Below are 22,090 nucleotides of genomic sequence, written 5' to 3' on the forward strand. Positions count from 1 at the left end.
CTGAGTCCTTTAAGGTCAGAATAAAGAATAATTTCTAGGTAGGGACAGAAAGTTTAGTACATGATGGGGTCAAGAATCAAGGTAAGAAAACTTGAAGGTGTGAGGCTGGACAAAGTGTCTCATGCCTGTAATCCCAGCCTTCTGGGAGGCCATGGTGTGAGGATCACTTGAGCCCAGAAGTTTGAGACCAGCCTGGGCAACATAGTGAGACCCCTTCTCTACATAAAATAAAATAAAAATAGCCAGGCCTGATGGTGTGCACCTGTAGTCCCAGCTACTCAGGAGGTTGAGGTGGGAGGATTGCTTCAACCCAGGAGTACGAGGCTACAGTGAGCTATGATAACGCCAGTGCGCTCCAGCCTGGGTGACAGAGTAAGGACCTGTCTCTAAAATAACAACAAAGGCCAGCACAGTGGCTTACACCTGTAATCCCAACACTTTAGGAGGCTGAGGTGGGCAGATCACCTGAGGTCAGGAGTTTGAGACCAGCCCGACCAACATGGTGAAACCCCTGTCTCTACTAAAAATACAAAATTAGTCGGGTGTGGTGGCACATGTCTGTAAATCCCAGCTAGTCAGGAGGCTGAGGCAGGAGAATCGCTTGAATCCAGGAGGCAGAGGTTGCAGTGAGCCAAGATCACGCCATTGCACTCTAGACTGAGCAACAAGAGTGAAACTCCGTCTTAAAAATAAAATAAAACAATAACAATAACAACAATACAACAATGCAAATAATACAAATAAAAATTAAAATATAGTATCACAATTATTTACATTGTATTAGATGTTTAGAGATGACTTAAAGAATGTGGGAGGACTGCATAGACTATATGCAAATACTATACCATTTTATATAAGGGATTTGAGCTTCTCTGGGTTTTCATATCTGCCAGGAGTCCTGGAACCAACCCCCCATGGATGCTGAAGGATGGCTGTACTCAGAGGTCCTTCCACCCACTGTCATGCCTGGCATCATCCACCCTGCATAGAGAGAGGTTTGCGGAAAACCCCTGATCATTAGACACAGAATACAGAAAACCAGTTTCCTGACTCCTTCTGGTGTGAAGGAAAGAACAGGGAGGTTGGGATGGAAAGTTAGACTGGAAAGACAGACACTCCAGATATTTCTTAACTTTTGATTATTCCAGCTGACAAGACACGCCACACCTCAATGTGTACTGAGTGTGAGTCACTTCCTTCTCCAAGCCTCAGTTTCCTAATCTGTAACATGGGGACAATGTTTATACCTACATCCCTGGGGCTGTTGTGACAATAAGATAAGGTCAGGTAGATGTAAGCTGTATGTGACTGTAATGTCCAGTGCCCTTTTTTTTTTGAGACAGAGTCTCACTCTGTCAACCAGGCTGGAGTGCAGTGGTGCGATCTCAGCTCACTGCAACCTCTGCCTCCCAGGTTCAAGCCATTCTCCTGCCTCAGCCTCCCAAGTAGCTGGGATTACAAGCATGCACCACCACTCCTGGCTAATTTTTGTATTTTTAGTACAGACAGTGTTTCTCCATGTTGGCCAGGCTGGCCGAGAACTCCTGATTACAGGTAGATCCATCCACCTCAGCCTCCCAAAGTGTTGAACAGGCGTGAACCACCTCGCCCAGCCTCCAGTGCACTTTTTGTTACACACTGAAAAGGAATAGTGTGTGGAGTCAAACTGACCTGGGTTGGAGTTCAGCTCTACCACTCACTGGCAGCATGGCTTTGGGTAAATGCCCCTTCTCTGAGCCTCAGAATCTGCATGTGTTCAGTGGGGCTATTAATAGTTCTCAACTCACAGGCTTGTTTTAGAAATTAAATAAGGATTAAATTATATAAGTGCCTGTCGTACAGTAGATGCTCAGCAAATGTTCCTCCCCAAACACAGACACAAACAGCACTTAAAGCAACCTGGGTAACAAAGGGGTTTTCAGTCTGAGGAGAAAACAGGCAGCTAATGAGCTCTCTCTCCAGTTTCCTTCTAAGAGAGGAACTCACTGGCCAGAGTCCAGGATGGTCACCGATGCAGAGGACAGGCAGCCAACTCCAAGCCTCCCACGTGGGATTTCCAAAAAACTGTGAGCACAGAGTTGCATAACCTGTCCCTGAGACACGTGTTTCTACTGAAGTGTCTTCATCAAATATTCCCAGAAAGGAAACATGGGAGCAGGGCAGTAGGGCAGCCTAGCCAGGGAGGAAGGGAGAGAGGGAGGGATCTAGAGAACACGAGAGTAGGGGTGACAGGAGGAAGAGAAGGTACCACATTTAATGTGATCCTACTATGGGCCAGCCACCGGGCTTGTTTTGTCTGATACATTGTTAGATCCTTGCCATAAATCTGAGATCAGGCATTTCCGTTCCCACATTCCAAAGGAAGAAATAATAACAATCATATTATCATTGCTGATGTTAACATATCGCCAACTACACATCAGGCGGTGGACTAGGCACACGTTTGACCCTCAGGACAGCCCATAACATGGGTACTATTCTGAACTCCACTTTATAGAAGAGGAAACCAACTGAGACTCAGAGACATGAAGTAACTTTCCCAAGGTCACCCAGCAGGACAGCAAGACGGCTGGAGAGCCAGGATTCGAATCTGAGCAGGGCTCTCAAGCCTATGGACCTATGGGAGAACATTTCCCAAGGGATTTATGGGGGTGGATTCAGAAGGTGACCTTAGCGATTGTCCTTACATGCACGCAGTGGGGCCCCAGTGTGAGAGTGACGGAAGAGACCAAGTGACCAGAGGCACTCCCCTCCCCTCCACCCAGAGGACAGTTTGTCCCAGCTTGTGGCTGTTCGTCACTCTGCCTCTGACCTAAAGTTTAACATTTCATTCATAAGTTTGGAACCACAGACTTGGCAGCGTAGGAAGAACCCTTGGAGACCGGCTATTCAAATCCAAACCCCTCATATTACAGATGGAAAAAAACCCTGAAGCCGGAATGTGACTCGCCAAGGTCACAGAGCAGTCTTCTGTTGGACGAAGGAGCTGGTTTAGGGTCAACTACAGATCATCTTGTGCTGTAGTTACCAAATGTGGGTGCACCTCTGGATCACTTGGGGAGCTCTTTAAATATGCAGATTTCCACAATTCTGCTTTGGGAGATTTGGACTTAGGTTTGCAAACAAGGACTGGAAATTTGAATATCCAATATGTTCCTCAGGTGATTCAGATGGCACAGCTCCACCACAACATCTGCAAGTTGGAGTCCCTCTTCTTTCATTTGATAGTTTGGGATACTGGGACCCACCGGGGACTCGCCCAAGGTAACATAGCAAGCCAGTGGGGCTCTAGTTCAGACTCTGTGGCCTGAAGCAGACTGCTTGTGTTCAAATTTCAAGATGGGCCACTGAAGCTAAACAAGGGGGTTGCCATGATTTTCCCCAGCTCTTGGTTTCCTTCTTGGATCCAAATTAAGACAGAGGATGGTATGTATTTCTGAAGCTTGGCAAGGCGGGAATCCAAGAACTGAATTCCTGAAGGGAAAAGGAAAGGGTGGGAGGTTAGCTTGCACGCCCATTGGGGTTTGCCCAGAGGTGAGCTCCGGACTCCAGGGATGACATCAGACATTCCAACCAGCCCTAATGTCGAAAGCTACCTGTGTTTTCTAGTTCAGCAGAATGGGTAGGGAGGGCCTTCCCTATTGGGAGGAGATGGGGTGGAGTGGGCCCAGCTGTGACGTGAAGGGGGCAGAGTCCAGGAAGAGCCACGCATTCCAGCACCTGCAAGGAAGACATCGGCCCTGGCTATTGTCACCCTTTTCCTAAGCCTTTCCTAAGCCTTTCCTCCCATTTCTCCCTAATCCCTCACCTCAGGGCTAACTGAGCAGAGAGATTCACTGCCCCTTTTCCACTTCCTGCTACTCCACCACCTGACTATTTTACTATCTCCCTTCCTTCATCTCCCTCTTCCTCCCTCCCTTCCTCCCTTCTTTCCTCTTTTTTATTCTAAAATGGCATCTCAGCTGGACACAGCGGCTTATGCTTGTAATCCTAACACTTTGGGAGGCCAAGGTGGGAGGATTGCTTGAGCCCAGGGTTCAGGACCAGCCTGGACAACATAGGGTTACCCTGTCTCTACAAAAAAATAAAATAAAATAAACTGAAAAATTAAAAAAGTCAAGTGTGGGCCAGGTGTGGTGATTCATGCCTATAATCCCAGCACTTTGGGAGGCTGAGAGGGGCAAATCACTTGAGGTCAGGAGTCCAGACCAGCCTGGCCAACATGCTGAAATCCCGTCTCTACTAAAAATACAAAAATTAGCTGGGCATGGTGGCACATGCCTGTAATCCCAGCTACTCAGGAGGCTGAGGCATGAGAATCGCTTGAACCTGTGAGGCGGAGGTTACAGTGAGCCAAGATCATGCCACTGCACCCCAGCCTGAGCGACAGAGCAAGAGTCCATTTCAAAAAAAGCCAGGTGTGGTGGCACATGCCTGTGGTCTCAGCTATTTGGGAGGCTGAGGCTTGGGCCTGGGAGTTTGAGGGCGCAGTGAGCCATGACTGCACCACTGCACACCAGCATGGGTGACACAGTGAGACCCTGTTTCAAAGAACCAAACTAAACCAAACCAAAACTAAACTAAAAGGCATCTTGATGTTTGGAGTCAGTTGTCCTGAATTTGAATCTCAGCTCTACTCCCCGTGAGCTCTCTGACCTAGAGAGTCACACCACCTCCCCCATAGCCTAGTTTCCTCTCCTATAAAAAGGGGATAATAGCTGTATTTTCTGATTGTGAGGATTAAACAAGATCATGTAAACACTTAAGAAACAGATGTTTTCTCAGAAACACTAGATCATGTGCATCATCAGTGAACTAGAGGAATTTGAATACATATTTGTTGAACTGAATTGAGGTGCCTTAAAGAATGGTTGAGCTGGAAAGCACCTAAGAGATCTTTGGGCCTTAGTAACTCCCAAACTGGTGTCCAAGTCAACTGTTCAGGGTATTTCCAAATGATAAGGACAATCGCATACTCTCAATAAAGTCTCAGGTTTCTTTACTTTTGTCTGGAATTGTATCAGCTCAAGGTGATAACATGGCTAACACAAGCCGTTCAGAAATTCTGACTGGCAGTTACATGGCTCTTTGATAAGTTTTTTTTTTCTTTTTTTGAGACGGAGTCTCACTCTTTCCCCCAGGCTGGAGTGCAGTGGCCGATCTTGGCTCACTGCAAGCTCTGCCTCCCAGGTTCACGCCATTCTCCTGCCTCAGCCTCCCGAGTAGCTGGGACTACAGGCACCCACCCCCACGCCCGGCTAATTTTCTGTATTTTTAATAAAGACGGGGTTTCACCGTGTTAGCCAGGATGGTCTCAATCTCCTGACCTCGTGATCTGCCCACCTCAGCCTCCCAAAATGCTGGGATTACAGGCGTGAGCCACCACGCCGGGCCTAAGTTTTTTTTTAATAAGAAAATAATTACTGGAAGGTAGATTAAATGGTGGAAAACGTTAATCATGTCCAACTCCTCATTTCATAAACAGGGAAGCTGCGGTTTAAAGAAGGAAGTGGCTTCCTGGTCACACTGGGTGGCATAGCTGGCCCTAAAACCCAAATTCTTTTCCTGGAACCAGTTACTTCCCTTCTTTCCACTCCAGGGAGGGGGAACCTAGGATCAATGAAGTTGATGAGTTTTCTTCTGCTGGAGTAGGAATAAGTGAGTCATCGACTTGCTGTTGCTTTCTCTGTTCTTGACTCATTCAGCAAATATTTACTGACTGTCCACCATTCGGATTTGGAAGATAGATAAAATAGTCATGGCAGCAGAGAGGGTCAGGATTTACTCCTAGGTGCAACTTCAGAATCTGTGCTTTTTCCCATTTGGCACCCACATTTTAAAACACCCACTACTCTGCCTTCTAATGTAGTTCAACTGTGTCTCAGGGCAGGGACTGTCTTACATGTACATGTTCTAGCCTTCCTGCCACCCAGTGGGTGTGAAATCAATGTTGTAGTGTTGAGGAACACTTGAATTTAATTTACTTAATTTATTTATTTAGAGACGGAGTTTTGCTCTTGTTGCCCAGGCTGGAGTGCAATGGCACAATCTTGGTTCACCGCAACCTCTGCCTCCCGGGTTCAAGCAATTCTCCTGCCTCAGCCTCCCGAGTAGCTAGGATTACAGGCATGCGCCACCACGCCCGGCTAATTTTGTATTTTTAGTAGAGACTGGGTTTCTTCATGTTGGTCAGGCTGGTTTCGAACTCCCGATCTCAGGTAATCCGCCCACCTCAGCCTCCCAAAGTGCTGGGATTACAGACATGAGCCACCGCACCCGGCCAACACTTGAATTTTAATCCTTACTTTGCTACTAACTGTGTCGTTGAAACAGTATGTTGCTTTCCTACTCTGGCCATTAGCTTAACTATCCGTATAGCGGGAACAGTGGCAAACTCCTAAGTGGAGGAGCTTGCAGGTCCATTTCAAGCTATCAGACTCTAACTGGGAGAAAACACTGAGAATGTAGGCTGAAAATAGCGACACAGTTTATCACCTCGTTAATTCCCAAACATCATTACTGCGTCCTAATCCACCCCACCTCCCTCTCCCCAGCCGCCTTCCTTTAAAAAAAAATTTCCCTGTAGAGGGCGCGCAAGCTCTGCGGCCTTCGTTCCTCACTTCCGTTTGCCTTCAATCTTCCTTCTGCGCATGTGCTCAGTTCGCTATCCGGCTGCTAGTACCTTGTTCAGGCGGTTCAGGCAAAGGTTGCACCCACTACGCCTGCGCAATCTCAGCCCCGCCCCTCCGCAGCTTTCCCCGGAAACGCTTCTTTCCTACGGAGTCGCTCCCGCCGCTGCGGTCGCTGGAGCTTTGCCTCTCTAGGCCGGCAGCGCCTCTCCTCCATGGTCATGTCTGTCAGCGCTGTTTTGGGAGCCAGCGGGTGAGGCTGGGCCACGCTCGAACACTTCGATCGTCGAGTCTGTCACTGGTGAGTAGACCCCAGAGGAGCTCGTGTACGGGCGGGGGCCGCGCAGCCGGAATGGGCTGGATTTCCCCTCACTCTGAGAATGGGTCTGTCCGCCCCGCCTTCCCCCTAACTCTTGGAATGGGCTCACCCCTTGGTTCCAGTCCCTCCTCCCGGGCGGGGCGGCGTTGCCACGGCGACGGGCCGCTGGCTGAGGCCCGGCTGGTGTCCCTGCAGGGCATGGCGGGTCAGTTCCGCAGCTACGTGTGGGACCCGCTGCTGATCCTGTCGCAGATCGTCCTCATGCAGACCGTGTATTATGGCTCGCTGGGCCTGTGGCTGGCGCTGGTGGACGGACTAGTGCGAAGCAGCCCCTCGCTGGACCAGATGTTCGACGCCGAGGTAGGGTCCCCGGGCTGGCGCGGGTGGGGTCTCGGCCTCCCCGACTAGGCTTTGTGATCCAGCACTACTGTGCTGTAGACCTGGCTGGGTCACCTTCTTGCTTTGTAGCCCTGGGAAAGGGATTTCACCTTTCTGAGCCTCAGTTGCCTCATCCATAAAATGGAATGACAGCAGAGGCTGATTAGTACAAAGCAAAGGGCCTGGAAGTTAATACAATAAACACGTCTGTGTTCCAGGCAACTGTGATACATTTCCTTTCTGGTACTCTAGGAAAGTGACTTAACTTCTCTGAGCTAGGTTCTCAGGTGCCACACCGGAGAGAGGAGTAGATAAAAGAGCATTCATGCGGGTACAGTGGAAACTGCCTGGACTTTGGGGTCAGGACAGGCCTCCGTTTAAGATCCACTTACTAGCTGTGTGACCTGGGGCAAATGTCACGTCTGTGAACTTGTTTTCCTGTCTTCAAAACCATGAGACTAGTTGCAACGAGGTCGTGGACTGCAATATGCAATATAAAGAGCATGTGCGTTGGATTCAGAAAAGCAAGTGTTCAATCTAGGCCTAACCATATAATATTAGCTGTGGGACCTTGGGCAAGTTGCTTCCCCTTCTGAGCCTTTTCTGAAAAGTGGGCAGAATACGCCTGTCATGTCACCCTCAACAAAATGTTACAAGGCACAGAGGGGTTTAGGAATAAGAAAGTACTTCGTAAAGTGTAAAGGAGGCCTGTAAGTTGTTACGGCTAAGAGGCAGCTGTGGCGTGTGGTGGTGAGCACAGTTCTTAAAGCCAGGAGACCTGGGGTGGAGTCCTTGCTCCTGCTGCTTGTTCTCTGTGTAGCCTGTGGGCAAGTTATTGTCCAAAAAGTGATAAGAATCAAAAGAAGAATGGCTTTGTGAGGTTTTTTTAGGGATAATACAAGATTGTGTATGTCAAAGACCTTTCTTTGTCAGCTGAAAGTGTGGTGCAGATGTTTGGCATTTGATAGTATTGTGTTAGATAGTGGAGGTTGCACACCCACCATGTGCCTAGTTGTAGTGTCATAGGAGCCTCTATCCTCCTGGGAAGAGCTGTGGGAATGCTGGGCTTTGTTGAAGAGCCATCTGATGCACACCACCTGGGTTCTAGATTAGGGATCAGCAAACCTTTCCTTTAAGGGTGAAGTAGTAAGGATTTTAGGTCACAATTACTCAGCTCTGCCATTGTAGCCCAGAAGCTTCTATAGACAAATACATAAGTGAATAGGTATGGCTGTGTTTCAATAAAACTTTATGTACGGGAGTAGATGCCTGGCCTGTGGAGCCATAGTCAGCTGAACGCTGTTCTAGACTTTACTCTTGGTGTTTATTACTTTGGGCAACTTAACTTGTCTGAGCTTTTACATCCTCCTTTGTAAAATGAAAATAATCCCCTTCCACCTGCTGTGAGAAACAAATGAAATCCCATAATGGATGTCTATGAAAGCACCTAGTTGGAAATAGGCTGCCGTACAAATGAAGGGAGGTATTATCTTCTGTGCTCCGGGAAGAATGCTTGTTCCTTAGGAGGCTTGCTGAGATCCTGGGGCTCTGCCAAGTCACTTCTCCAGCATATTTCCATTTGTGATTCCCCCTCAGATCCTGGGCTTTTCCACCCCTCCAGGCCGGCTCTCCATGATGTCCTTCATCCTCAACGCCCTCACCTGGTGAGTATCACCAGTTTGGCTATCCAGCTTTTGGGCTCTTAGCGCTGGGACTAACTTCCTAAGTTTGAGCATGAGACAGGTTGGCACTTGTTTCTGGGGAGTGGTGGAGTAAGGTGGGTGACAGAGGCCAGTTCTGGGACCGGCTGTATCATGGGCTTCCTTCCATTGCTATTTTGACTTACCTGGAAAGCTCTTATGTCACTATGTTTGTGCTGCCTGCAAGACAACTTCCATCTCAGATAACTTCCCTGATGTGGAGTGAGCTGAGGAAAGGATTCGACCGAGAGGCAGGAGAGCTGAGTTCTGTTCTTGGTTTGTGTGCCATTGGCCAAGTTACCTGCCATGGGCCTCAGGCTTCTCTTTTGTCCATGAGGGGTTGGACTCGGTGACGTCTAAGGTCACACATAATCATTGCCTGTCTCTTAAGAGGCAGTTTAGCATAGTGATCAAGGTCTCAGGCTCTGGAGGCAGACTTATTTGGCATTGAACCTCAACTTTACCACTAGTCTAGTGACTTTGGACAAGTTAATCAACCACAGTTGCCTCATCAGTAAAATGGGGCTAATAATATTACCTACCTCGTAGTTGTAAGGATTAAATAAGTTAATTCACAAGAAGGACTTAGAACAATGCCTTGCACGTTATTATTATTCTTGTCCTTACACTGGAGATTGAAAACTGGTGGGCTGACTTTGACCTAAATTTGTCTTCCAGATAGGTTCTATTTGGCTTACATAGATGTCAGCCCACACATGGTGTTTAAAACATTTTTTTCACTTAGTTGAAAATCAGGCTATTTTATATAAAAATCCAGATTTCTGGCTTCTCTTGAATAATGGAATGACTGATTGATTCTAGGCCAACCTTCTAGCATGATAAGATTTGCCTAGATGCAAGTAACTACTGCCCCCACTTTAGCTAGAACATGTGTGCTTCAGGGTGTCATAATCCCCACCAATTCCTAGTATCCCCTAGTGACAATTGCCATCAATCATCAAGCTCATACTCAGTCAGCTTCACTCTTGACATTACCCGCCAGGTTCTTCCAGGCATCTAATATCATAACCCTTGCTTCACACTTACCTTGTCACTTCTGACCACTATGCTGCCATCCTAATTGTCCCTACCCTCCCAAATAACCTAAGACCAGGACAACCCAGTGACAACTCACTGCTGTCCTCTCCCCACAGTGCCCTGGGCTTGCTGTACTTCATCCGGCGAGGAAAGCAGTGTCTGGATTTCACTGTCACTGTCCATTTCTTTCACCTCCTGGGCTGCTGGTTCTACAGCTCCCGTTTCCCCTCGGCGCTGACCTGGTGGCTGGTCCAAGCCGTGTGCATTGCACTCATGGCTGTCATCGGGGAGTACCTGTGCATGCGGACGGAGCTCAAGGAGATACCCCTCAACTCAGCCCCTAAATCCAATGTCTAGAATCGGGCCCTTTGGACATCCTGCTGACACTTGGGCCCCTTAACACCTTGGGCTGCCCAGACCCTACAGATGAGGTCCAGCCCAGATCTGAGAGGAACCCTGGAAATGTGAAGTGTCTGTTGGTGTGGGAGACATAGTGAGGGCCTGTCAAAGAAGGCAGGTAGCAGTCAGCATGACAGCTGCAAGAATGGCCTGTGTCTGCTGAAGCCTTGGTATCTGAGAGGTCAGGAAGGGACCTCTTTGAGGGTAATAACAGAATTGGAACCATGCCACTTTTGAGCCACAATACCTGTCACCAGCTTGTTGTTTTAAGAGAGAAAAAATATCAAGGATATCTGATTGGAGCAAACCACTTCTTTAGTCATCTATCTCACCTCCCTGGGACAGCTGTTACCTTTGCATTGTTGCCAAATCACAGCAGTTATGTTGGAGAAACGCTTGGTTTCCGGATCCAGAGCCACAGAAAGAAATGTAGGTGTCAAGTATTAGGCTGCTGTCAGGGAGAGGATGGCAGATGGATGCATCAAGCACAAGGAAAATGCACAACCTGTGCCCTGTTACACGCACGTTCGTGTGCACCCAAGAACCTATGACTTTCTTCCAGTTCCTTCTGCCAGGTCCCCATCCTGCTGCCAGCTCTCAACATAGCAGGCCATAGGACCCAGAGAAGAATCCCAGCGTTGCTCAAAGTCTAACCATCATAAAGACACTGCCTGTCTTCTAGGAATGACCAGGCACCCAACTCCCACTGGACTCCAGTTCTTTTTCCTGTCTTATTTAGAATTCTGTGGCGGGAAGGATATGATGGGTTCCCAGAGACAAGAAGCCCAACCTTCTGGCCTGGGCTGTGCTGATAGTGCTGAGGGAGATAGGAATTTGCTGCTAAGATTTTTCTTTGGGGTGGAGTTTCCTCTGTGAGGGGCTTGCAGCTGTCCTTCCTGTGTATATAAATACAGTATTTTCCACGGTTCTGCCTGTACTTACTTTGTAATGCCATGGTTGAGATTGAGAGAGATCAGCGCAGCCAGGCAAGGGAACTTTAAAGAATTATTAGGCCACCTTCTCCCTTTCCTGGACCCCAGAGTCATTCCTCCATTTGGTTAAAATACTCAGTGCAGGGAACTCTTACATCCTGTCTCCTTCACTTGCAATGTCCCCTGCTATGCCTCAGGTGAACCACGTGATTCTTGAGTTTCCTTTCCTACTTGCTAGTGATTTCTGAACATGTTCAATGGAGTGGCACACAGTCTAGACCCACTTCTGCATTGAAACCTTCACTGTTCCTCTTTGGTTTCTTGGGAGCTTTCCCAAGAGAGCTGTCAGTGTTATGGTAACACAAATGAGTTTTGCTATCTCCCTGAGAAGCCCATCCGACCTCCTGGCTGTCAGCCCTACAGAGTAGGGAGTTGATACTGACAGGATGAAAGTTTAGGAGTAAATATGCCTGGGAAGAGACTGGGAAGGTTCTAGGGTGAGGCACCTCAGTAACTCATGGTGCCTTGGCCAAGTTGGAAGGAAGCAGTTTGTTAATGGGGCGCGGTAATCCTGGCTGTAGGGTCTAGAAGGTAAGACCAGCTGGGATGACCTTCCCTGGGTTGATCAGTTTCCCTCTAAACAACACAAACTGTACAGGCATGTGACTGACTTTGAAAGAACACCCATCATGTGGCTGCTGTCACCCTTGACCAGCTGTGGTGGTGGTTACTCCATCTGTGGTTGGAGCACCTCTTTGGGATTCACTTCAAGGTCTTGTGCTACTTTTTCTGCATATCTTCTGTGATGACAAATCTCTGTCCCCTGAGTGTTAATTTGATTTTTAGAAATGGCCAAAAGTCACGTGATCCAAACTTTTTTTCAGTTCTATGGAGACTGAGCTGCATGATAGTTGGGGATCAAAAATATGTGACCTTAATGAGATTTTTGTGATTTCTAAAGTAACAATAAAAGCAGTTTTTAGAGTTGAGTTCCAGAGAGGGCAGGGCAATGGCAGTGACATGTTTGTCATTTTAATAATAAATAACATCTATTGAGTACTTAAGAGGTGTCCAGCAGCATGGGGTGAGTGCTTTATGTCTCTTTTCAACATCTTCACAAGAACCCTCTGAAGTAAGAAGTAATGCATCTGTATCTTACAGATGAGGGAACTGTAAGGAACTTACTCAAGGTGACTTTTTAGGAGCTGGCAGAGCCAGGATTTGGGCTTTGATAGTGATATTAATAAGCTCATTTTGAAGAGGTCAATAGTTTTAGGGATGTATAAGTTCTGACTGGTTAAACAGTCTGGTTAAATAGTCTATCACCTTATCATATCATGTTATCCTGTCATATTTTTTTTAAATACCAAGGATGAATAGTACCTTATAAACAGTATTAGCTTTCTAAGAAAAGCTGATATGCAGTACATTAAATATAGCCAGACATTTCCTTTTTTTTTTTTTTTTTTTGAGGCAGGGTCTCACTCTGTCACCCAGGCTGGAGTGCAGTGGTGTGATCTTGGCTCACTGTAGCCTCAACCTCCCAGGCTCAATGATCCTCCTGCCTCAGCCCCTGACCCCAGTAGCTGGGACTACAGGCACATGCCACCATGCCTGGCTAATTTTTGTATTTATTTATTTATTTATATTTTTTTAGAGACAGGGCTTTGTCACTTTGTCCAGGCTGGTCTCGAACTCCTGGGCTCAAGAGATCCACCTGCCTTGGCCTCCCAAAGTGCTGGGACTTTACAGGTGTGAGCCACCAAGCCCAGCTGGTTTTTTTTTTTTTTTTTTTTTTTTTTTTTTTTGAGGCAGAGTTTCACTCCGCCTTCATTACCCAGGCTGGAGTGCAGTGGCCTGATCTCAGCTCACTGCAACCTCTGCCTCCCGGGTTCAAGCGATTCTCGTACTTCAGCCTCCCAAGTAGCTGGAATTACAGGTGTGCACCACCGTGCTTGGCTAATTTTTTTATTTTTCGTAGAGACAGGGTTTCATCGTGTTGGCCAGGCTGGTCTCGAACTCTTGGCCTCTCAAGTGATCACCCACCTCAGCCTCCCAAAGTGCTGGGATTACAGGCCTGCCTGAGCCACTGTGCCCAGCATTGGCCAGAGATTTTCAAGTGATCTTAGGAATGTGGGAAATCTATTTCCAAAGGATAAAGGGTGGTACCTAGATAAGAGAGTACTAGCCCACTACTGAGTTGGCATATCTCTTAACTCTCCAGGTGTCTGAAGTTGACCTCCCTTTTTCCCACCCACCACGTGAACTCGGGCCATTCAGAAAGAAAACTGGAGACTCCTACATAGCTGATGCTCAGAATAGTTTATTACCCTTAAAGGAGAACAGGAAAGGAAAAAGGGATGTCTGGCTCAGAGGGTACTTCTAACCCCTCGCTCTAGGCAGCCCTGTCCATATCAGTGCCAAATGAGAGCCAGGATGGCAGCCAGCAGACATCAGGGGGTAGAATCTGAAGCTCCGGGACTCCCAACATCCTGGAGGGTACACAGCTCAAACAGGCTCCCCTGGACAGGAATCCCCTTGGACTCCTTCCTCAGTGACTCCCAGGTCAGTAGCTTCCTTCTGCCAGGCCCAGAGGGCAGTCAGTGCACAGGTGTGGAACACCTTGTGCTGGCAGCCCAGGGACCACGGAATCTCAGAAGCAGGGCCCTGGGGACCTAGGGCAGGAGGAATAGGGATAGAATCAGCGTACAAGAGAACTCTTCTGTGGAGAGATTAAAAACCACCGTCTTAAGGTTTTCTGTTGGAAAGTAGTAAAGGGTGGTAGAAATAGCATTGAGGCAGGAGGGAGTAGAGGGAGCTGAGGGTTTTAGTCCCTGCCCTGCCACTACTTGGGCAAGTCACAGTCATAGGGGTCCAATGCTGAAAGGCTTTAGAGAGCTGCAGTGGAGTACAAAGTCCTGGAGTCCCATTACTACCTGTGAGATCTTGGGTAAGCTATGTTATCTCCCTTACCTAGAGTTCCTCATATGTAAAATGAGCATAATAATGGTACTTATTTCCCTGAGTTTTGTTTTGCCTTCTTTTCTGGTAAGTCAACACTTAATTCTATAAAATGGAAAAAGTGTTCCCTCCCTGGTTTTACCGTGAAGATGCAATGAGATGTCATGTGTAAAGCGCCTTAGCCCAGCACCTGACATGTAGGAAGTGATCCATAATTCTAGGCAATTATTAGGCTACCGCCCCCTATCCATTTTACAGAAGAGGAGACATTTTTCTTCTGAGCCTGTGTTTTCAAATGTTGGGGGATAGGCTTGCCAGTCCTCTAGGTACGACTACCAAGTATTGAGCTCCTATCTGGCATGTACTGCAAAGTGATTTATGTGTATTCTTACTCAGTCCAATAAGGTAAGCACCACTATTTCCCCCATTTTGCAGACAAACTGAGGATCGGGAGTAAACAACTTTTTCCTCGTTACAAAGTTGGTAGGAAACTAGGCCTGTCTGCCTCATCCTCTTTTCACATTCCAGTTACGTTTATGTGTGATCCAGACAATTGTGAGATAGACAGACTTAGGGATCTAGATGCCATATGCCGTATTAGCAAAAGGTTGTGAATGTAAACATACATTTGGCTTGTTAACAAGTAGATAGCTCCCTAAAGGTGGGTAGTTAGGTAGCTGCTGATGAGAAATGGAGCCAGGACTGACTGGCCACAGGGCTTTATGATGATGACCCTGGTGTGGCGTGAGAAAAGGCCAAACATTTGTTCAGTGCCCCACAAACTGGCTTCTCCTACATCAAGCTTGATTTGCTTAAAACCCCCTGAAACAGACATTAGTATCACTATTTTATAAACATGAAATAGGCTCAGAGAGGTCAGGTGACTTCTAAAAAGTCACTCAATATAAAATCAGATTCACACACTTCAATTTTTTCCCAGTTAACTGTTAAGCAGCCATTTCTGGGGTGGCTTCCTCTCCAAATCAGTGTTACTGGGCCCAGAGGAGGAGCTTTAGGTTGAAATGGTTAAACAAAGGGAGGTTGGTAGTGGGGAGACCCCGGTTGTGGAATTGTGGGAGGCAGGTGGCCAGAGGCCTAAGTGCCTGGGCAGGTGGGATGAGGTGGAAGGAGCCTACTGCTGGGATTCCTTCACTCCCAGGCCTGCCCCTTGCTGCCCTGGCCATGCTGGGTCCCCGCCTTCACACACAGCCCTCCCCTATACTCGGTGGCATTCCCAGTGGGCAACTGGGGCCCAACTCCAGCTCTCTGGAGCAAAGTGAAGTTGCCAGTCTCACTCAGGCCCACCCCAATCCAGCCTCCACTTGGGGCTCCCTGGGCAGGCCCCCATGAAGGCTAGTGCAAGGGGGCTCCCCAGAAAGGGTCGGGTTTTTTTAGCTGGGAGGGCGCTGTCTTGACTGTCGCTGACAGCGCGCTCAGGACAGAAGTTCACGCAAAGGTTGATGGAATGAAAGAGTGAGTAGAGATTATTTTCGAAAGTTGATGGAATTGAAAATACCCAGCAAGGGAACCGCAATGGAGACTGTTCAGGAAATGGGCTGGAGTGCAAGCTGGGTGGGAAGACCCGTGGAAGTGGAGGTTACTGGGGTGGAGGTGGCGCGGGAAGTGGCGGGGTGGTGGGGGCGGAGGTAGGCACCGTAGGGGAGCTCCAGGAAGATTGCACTGGGAGGTGGAGCTCGGGAGCGCGCAGCAGCCACTATGTGTGCTAAGCAGTCCCCGCACCGTGGCTCTGCCCAGGCTGGTCCGCGCGGCTGCTGATGCCCAGTAATAGTGGGGAGGAGTGTGTGAGTGGGCGGGACGGGGGGCGAAGTCCATCCAATCGTTCTCCCTCTCTCCCAAACTGGAGATCTATCTTCATCGCTGCCCTGACCCTCACCCCCAGAGAGCTGTGTGCCCCTCAATGGCTCCACTGCTCTCCCGAGGGCGCCCACTCCACGCAGCCTGCCTCTGGGGAATATGGAGGCCTTTGTCCGGAGAAAACTCGGGCTCCCTTGGCTTTCCTCTCCGCAACGTCTAAGTTAGGGTCCTGTGACTCCTACCGACAGAGGGTGACCCCGGCCAGATGGGGTCGACCAGGGCTTGGGGTTGAGGTCTTCGGATTGAGGGTGGACCTGCCATGTCATGCTGGAGCAGTAGAGATGCAGTACCAGCTCCTCCGCCTGATCCGGTGCCTTCTATGATCTGTGACGAAGGCACGACACATTTGGAGGCCCAGCTGACATCCACTTTTTGACACCAGCCGCAATGCAATCAGTTTTTGACAATCATTTTTTGACAATCAGGTCGCAATGCACGCGCATGATCCACAGGGTGCTGGGGCTATTCCTCCTGCCTCGTGACTTCTGAGCAGGCTGTCATTTCACCTTTTCCCTTTCTTGGGAAAATGGAATGGGGAGCAACCAGGAGCCCTTGCTCCTGCCACTTTCTAGCTGAGTGAGCCTGGACAAGTTACTTTCTGCCTCCGTGCCGCGGTTTCCTCTTGTGGGCTCACGGGGCGATTGTGAGGCACCTTGCATCCAGGAAGCACACGAGCGCCCTGACTTCATAGAGCGCACCACTCAGGAGACCAGCTCGTGGAGGTGGGGGAGGGGTGCAGCTCGCTGGCTTATTTGGTTCTAGACTGACCTTCGGGGCCAGGGGGTGGAGGTGGGGGAAGCCTGAAGTCGCGACACAGGCTCCCTCTACCGAAGGCCTCTTTCCTTCATCCTTCCCAGCCCCAGACAAACAGGCAGAGTAAGCAGTATTCATCTTAGGTGCCATATGGAAGATTTTATTTGTAGACTCGTGAATTTCGCCACCCATCCCTCCCCTTAAGCTGACTGCGCGATCTCCACCCTCTGCTCGCACCTCTGGCTCCCGTCCTGGTCACATCAACCTGCCAGCAGAAACCTCCGTGTTAGATGCTAAGACTGTCCCCAGGGGGCACTGGTCGTTTGGGGAGCGGGCGCAGGGACAAGGGTGCTGTGGTGTCTGTGGTAGGTTGGAAATGGCTTTGCTAAAAAGGAAAAGCCTCCCTTTAAGCTAGACCCGGTGGGCACTCACCCCCTTCCTTTCATGGGACTTTAATCCTCCCACGAAAGGGCTGGAGTATTTTCTTCTTTTTTTGCTAAGGAACTTTCTGTTCAGAGTAAATCTCTTTTTTTCCTTTCTTTTTTTTTAAGACAGGGTCTTGCTGTCTTGCCCAGACTGGAGTGCAGTGGCGAAGTCACAGCTCACTGCAGCCTCGACCTCCTGGGCTCAAGCAATCCTCCAACCTCAGCCTCCTGAGTAGCTGACACTACAAGCGCAAGCCACCACATCTGTCTAATTTTTAAATTTTTTGTAGAGACAGTGTCTCATTATCTTGCCCAGGCTGGTCTTGAACTCCTGGCCTCAAGCAGTCTTCCTGCCCTGACCTCCCAAGGTGCTGGGATTACAGGCGTGAGCCACCATGCCTAGTCTGTTCAGAGTAAATCTTATTTGAGGCATGAATAAATCAAACATGAATGGAGAGTTGAATTGATCTAAGAGGGAATGGGATGCAGCAAAGCCCTACTTGACCATCTCCCCCTCCCACATTTGGAAATCCTTAAACCCACTTATGTAGGCCTCTGACTGTGAGATTCAGAGCCACAGCAGTTTCCACCTCTGCTAAGGCCTTCAGGCAATGAAGGCTCACTTCAGTGCGCCTCCTTCCCCAGGTCTCCTAGCTGTATCCTGAGAGGCCTCAACCTAGTCACTACCCTGCTGTATGACGTTGGTCTAAGGCTTCCGCATCTCTGGACATGAAGGCGGAGCCTCCCAGCACTGCCATCCACACACCACTCAAGACTCCAGATCCTGAGCCCTGACTCTGGGCCCCAGATCTGGGCCTGGCTTGGGGCTTGCATCTCACCTAGCCTGGCAGTGTTGTTATCACACCCACCTTGTATGGATGCCACATAGGCATTTCAAGTGATGCGGAGCAGAAGCGGGTGCAGCGGCGCTTGACCCAACGCAGGGTGGAGGATCTGCACATCACCCGGGGTGCCGGGAGGTGGATTCGTGTGGGCAGCCCCTCAAACCAGATCCACTGGTCGGCTACATTCAGCTGCTTCATGTGCCCCATGGGAGTTCTATTGTGGTAGGGCTTAATGAAGATGACTCGGGGGCCCTCAGTGAGTAGTTGCCTCCCCTGGGCTCCAAGGTTCAAGCCATGATCCCTCGATGTCCTTGGAACCTCAGGCTCTACATGCTTTTCTTTCCATGGCATTGCCGCCGATGACGTTTTTGCCTTGTTACTCATCCTTGACTGCACCTGGGGCTTCCACTCCTTGTACTCTTTTTTCTTAGGGTCCCCTGTGGACTCTAATTTCTTGGACTTGAGTTCCTTCTTGGAGCACCCGATCTCCTGGAACTCTTCATTATTTTGTTTCGCTTTATTGCAGGCACTGTTTTCCCTGGCAGGGAGAGGAAAGGCAGTCAGCAGAGCAGGACCAAGGCCCTGGTTGCCTAGCCTTGCCCCGAGACAGTTGATATGTAGTCAGCTCAGGGGGGCCTGTTAATAAAGCTAGAGGGGCATGCAAAGAAACTTCTCTGTTGCCCAGAGGCCTTGTGCTGGTATGAGGGGGTGTGATGAGCACTGGCAGAAGGGATATGAGAGATTGGGAAGGTGAGAGCCATGACTAGTAGTTAAGGCCCCTAGGAATGGATATTGTCTACATCATCTGCCACTAGATTAGAATTCTGTCTCTCTGGACTTCAGGTGGGAGGGTGAACAGTCTAGTAGTTTTTCTAAATTGTGCTCCAAGAAACCTTAGGGTTCTGAGGAGGTGTCTCAATGTCACTTCCCCTCACCGAATGGGGGCAGGATACCTCCCCCCAGCCCATAACAACACAACTGGGGCTTGGGAATAGATATTTGAACAGAGGTTTCACTGCTTTAATAAAGTTGGGAAACTGTTCAAGACCAGCGTGGGCAACATGGTGAGACTCTGTCTCCATACAAAAAAAAAAAAAAATTAAGTTGGAAAATGATGGGGCTAGATGATCCTGATCCTTTTAGCTCTGTGTTTCCTGACTGCCTGCAACTAGAGGCCAAATGAGAAAGAGGAGCCCAGAAAGATGGCCTTGACAGAAATATTAAATGCTGAGACTTTCCCAAAGGGTGTCTGTAACAGACTGGGCCCCCTGCAAACCCCCCAGTGGCAACACCATCCTAGCCAAGGGTGTGGAGAGAGATGAGGCCTTGGGCTGCAGATAATGGCAATACTGTGATGATAATAATGGCTCCCGCTGATTGAGTCCCCACTCTATGCCAGACTTGGGATCCTTACAACTTGGGATCCTTACTACTTCTGTAAAGTAGAAGGCAGTGAAGCAGAGTGGCTTACAGAGCACAGATGTTGTTAGGTTCAGACAAACGGGCTCAGATTCTGCTTCTGCCTCTTACCACCTGTGTGATTTGGGCAAGATATTTAACCTCTCAGAGCCTTAGCTTCCTTATCTGTAAAACTTGGATAATTCTGTCTACCTGACAGGATTGTTGTGACGAATAAACTACCTGGGAAAATTCTTAAGTGCTTAGCATAGTAGATGGCACTTAGCAGGCACCAACCAATGTTAGCTTTCTTAGTACTCTCATGTGACTTACGAGCAAACGGTTTGAACTTGTCTCGGAGGCATGGTTAAAAAAAAAAAAAAAATATATATATATATATATATAAAGAAACTGAGCCTCAGCAAGGTTAATCCTCAGATTTGAGGGGTCAGTCTGCAGGTGACTGTCTGGGTTATATTGACTTGCAAGGGGAGGAGGAGGAGGAGGAGTGACCTGTCTCAGTGCCCCACGGTGGAGTGAGCACCACAATCGGATGACTACAACCATTGTTATGGCCACAGCTCTGATATCAGACAGGAATGGCTTCAAATCCTAGCTCTGCCACTTATCAGCTGAGTTAACTGAGTGAGACAAGTCACTTCACCTCTTGAGCCTCAGCTCTCTAAGAGTAAAACAGAGTTAATAAATACCTCTCTCACAGAGGCTTTGTGAAAATTAGACTTGTTCTCTAAATTCCTTAGCACAATGCCTGTTCCCAGTAAGACGGCATTTGGGTCCATTATGGGGGCCAGGCCCCAGCTTACCCAGAGGAGATTCGGAGAATCTTTGGAACACTGAGCAGTGAATGCCAACACCTTTTGGCCAGCTTATGCAGTTCTTGGATCCGGCGGTTCGAGCTCTTGAGTAGCTTCAAGAGCGACAAGTTTTTTAACACCTGCCGGGGTCGAGAAACCAGATGAATAGAAGCTTCAGCTTTCCTGGACAGCCTCCCTCTCCCCTGCCTGCCTCTAGCTCCGCTCAGCCAAGGGCCGGCCTGCTGGCTCCCCTGGGCCACTCAGCCTGGCAACCAGGGGCAGCACTGCATAAGTATACGAGCTTCCCCAAGCTGGGACCAAAACAGGGCATCTCACCGTTCTCAGACGGTTCCGCTCAATTACTTTGCTCAGAGGCTGCTCTGTCTTGTCCTGTGGTTTCTCATCTTGCATCTGAGGGACAGAGGATAAGAGAGAGACATAAATCCAGAGGAATCAGCCAGGCGTGGTACCTCATGTCTGTAATCCCAGTACTTTGGGAGGCCGAGGTGGGTGGCTCATTTGAGGTCAGGAGTTTGAGATGCCTGGCCAACATAGTGAAACCCTGACTTTACTGAAAAAAATACAAAAATTAGCTAGGTGTGGTAGCATGTGCCTGTAGTCCCAGCTACTCAAGAGGGTGAGACAGGAGAATCACTTGAACCCAGCAGGTGAAGGCTGCAGTCAGCTGAGATCTCGCCACTGCACTCCAGCCTGGGTGACAGAGTGAGACACTGGAGAAATCCTCCTGTACTCCTCCATGTGCCTCTCCATTTGGCCGAGCATGGTTTGACCAATCCTAGGCTGGGAGTTTTGTCATCTTGGTCTGGGGACAGAACTGGGAGACCATTTTAACTTTCCTGACCTCCCTTCACCCTTCACCTTTGCCTTTTCTCCCCTGCTGGAAAGTCCTGTCCTTGTCATGGTGATTCTTTGTTAAGGTCCCCTCTAGGGACTCACCCCCAGGGTCTAGTCCCAAGTCTGACCTTGGAAACCCTGCTATTCTTGGGCCTCTTCTTTGCTGATGGACTCATGCTGGGGCTGTGAGACCTCAGAGACGAATGGAGCAACACCAGTGCCAGGCACCCACCCTGCTCCTCTCAGTTCAGCCAGCACTCAGGCTGGGCATCAGATGGTGGTGCTGGCTCTGTACCACCTGCAGCTGTGACATCACTGAAATGTGACAGTAGCAGGGCTGGGTCTCCAAGGTGTGTATGTGGCAGAGGTGAGGGGTAGAGGGTGAGAAAGAAATACAGACAATAGGTGACAGACAGCTGTGTACATTGTCACTACCTCCCTGTGAGGTAAGAGGATTATCCCCTCTTTTTAAATGAGGAAGCCAAGGTTCAAAGAGGTTGAATAATGTACTCAAGGCCACACTAGATCTAACCCAGCTAGATTATAGTGGGCTGGAAACCTAACAAAGTCTGATAGTCAACCCATGAAACCAGGGATTCCCAAACCATGCTCATCCATTCAGTCATGTTGCCTGTTTTGACTGGGCGCCTGCTACATGCTAGGTGCTTTTTCTTTTTTCTTTTTCTTTTTTCTTTTTTTCTTTTTCTTTTTTTTTTGGAGACAGTGTCTTGCTCTGTCGCCAGGCTGGAGTGCAGTGGTGAGATCTCT

At 48.9% G+C, this 22,090-nt stretch overlaps 2 protein-coding genes and 1 long non-coding RNA gene across 5 annotated transcripts; 1 reads left to right on the forward strand and 2 right to left on the reverse strand.

Moving 5' to 3' along the window:
* Positions 1–1,485: 1,485 nt before the first annotated feature.
* LOC107000389 (uncharacterized) lies at positions 1,486–7,034 on the reverse strand. The gene is made up of 2 exons (XR_003720139.2): positions 6,683–7,034; positions 1,486–3,474 (listed from the first exon to the last, which is right to left on the reverse strand). It is a non-coding gene; the product is annotated as an uncharacterized LOC107000389 (long non-coding RNA).
* On the forward strand, positions 6,714–17,854 carry SYS1 (SYS1 golgi trafficking protein). 3 transcript variants are annotated; one of them, NM_001194746.3, is given in 4 exon segments: positions 6,714–6,930; positions 7,144–7,308; positions 8,923–8,990; positions 10,181–11,390. In NM_001194746.3, coding segments are annotated over 3 exon segments (471 nt in total). In that variant the 5' UTR covers positions 6,714–6,930; positions 7,144–7,146; the 3' UTR covers positions 10,422–11,390.
* Positions 16,855–21,655, reverse strand: TP53TG5 (TP53 target 5). The gene is given in 5 exon segments (NM_001194416.2): positions 16,855–17,249; positions 18,279–18,792; positions 20,477–20,607; positions 20,804–20,878; positions 21,451–21,655. Coding segments are annotated over 5 exon segments (873 nt in total). The 5' UTR covers positions 21,499–21,655; the 3' UTR covers positions 16,855–17,144.
* Between the last annotated feature and the right edge of the window lie 435 nt (positions 21,656–22,090).

This window comes from Macaca mulatta, chromosome 10 (assembly GCF_049350105.2).
Source record: "Macaca mulatta isolate MMU2019108-1 chromosome 10, T2T-MMU8v2.0, whole genome shotgun sequence".
Taxonomy (NCBI): Eukaryota; Metazoa; Chordata; class Mammalia; order Primates; family Cercopithecidae; genus Macaca; species Macaca mulatta.

Coding starts and splice junctions, on each gene's coding strand:
- SYS1 (XM_077948944.1), top strand. CDS start 7,147: ATGGCGGGTCAGTTCCGCAGCTACGTGTGGGACCCGCTGCTGATCCTG. Junction 7,309..8,922: donor ACCAGATGTTCGACGCCGAG/GTAGGGTCCCCG, acceptor ATTCCCCCTCAG/ATCCTGGGCTTTTCCACCCC. Junction 8,991..17,539: donor ATCCTCAACGCCCTCACCTG/GTGAGTATCACC, acceptor TTTTTAAGACAG/GGTCTTGCTGTCTTGCCCAG.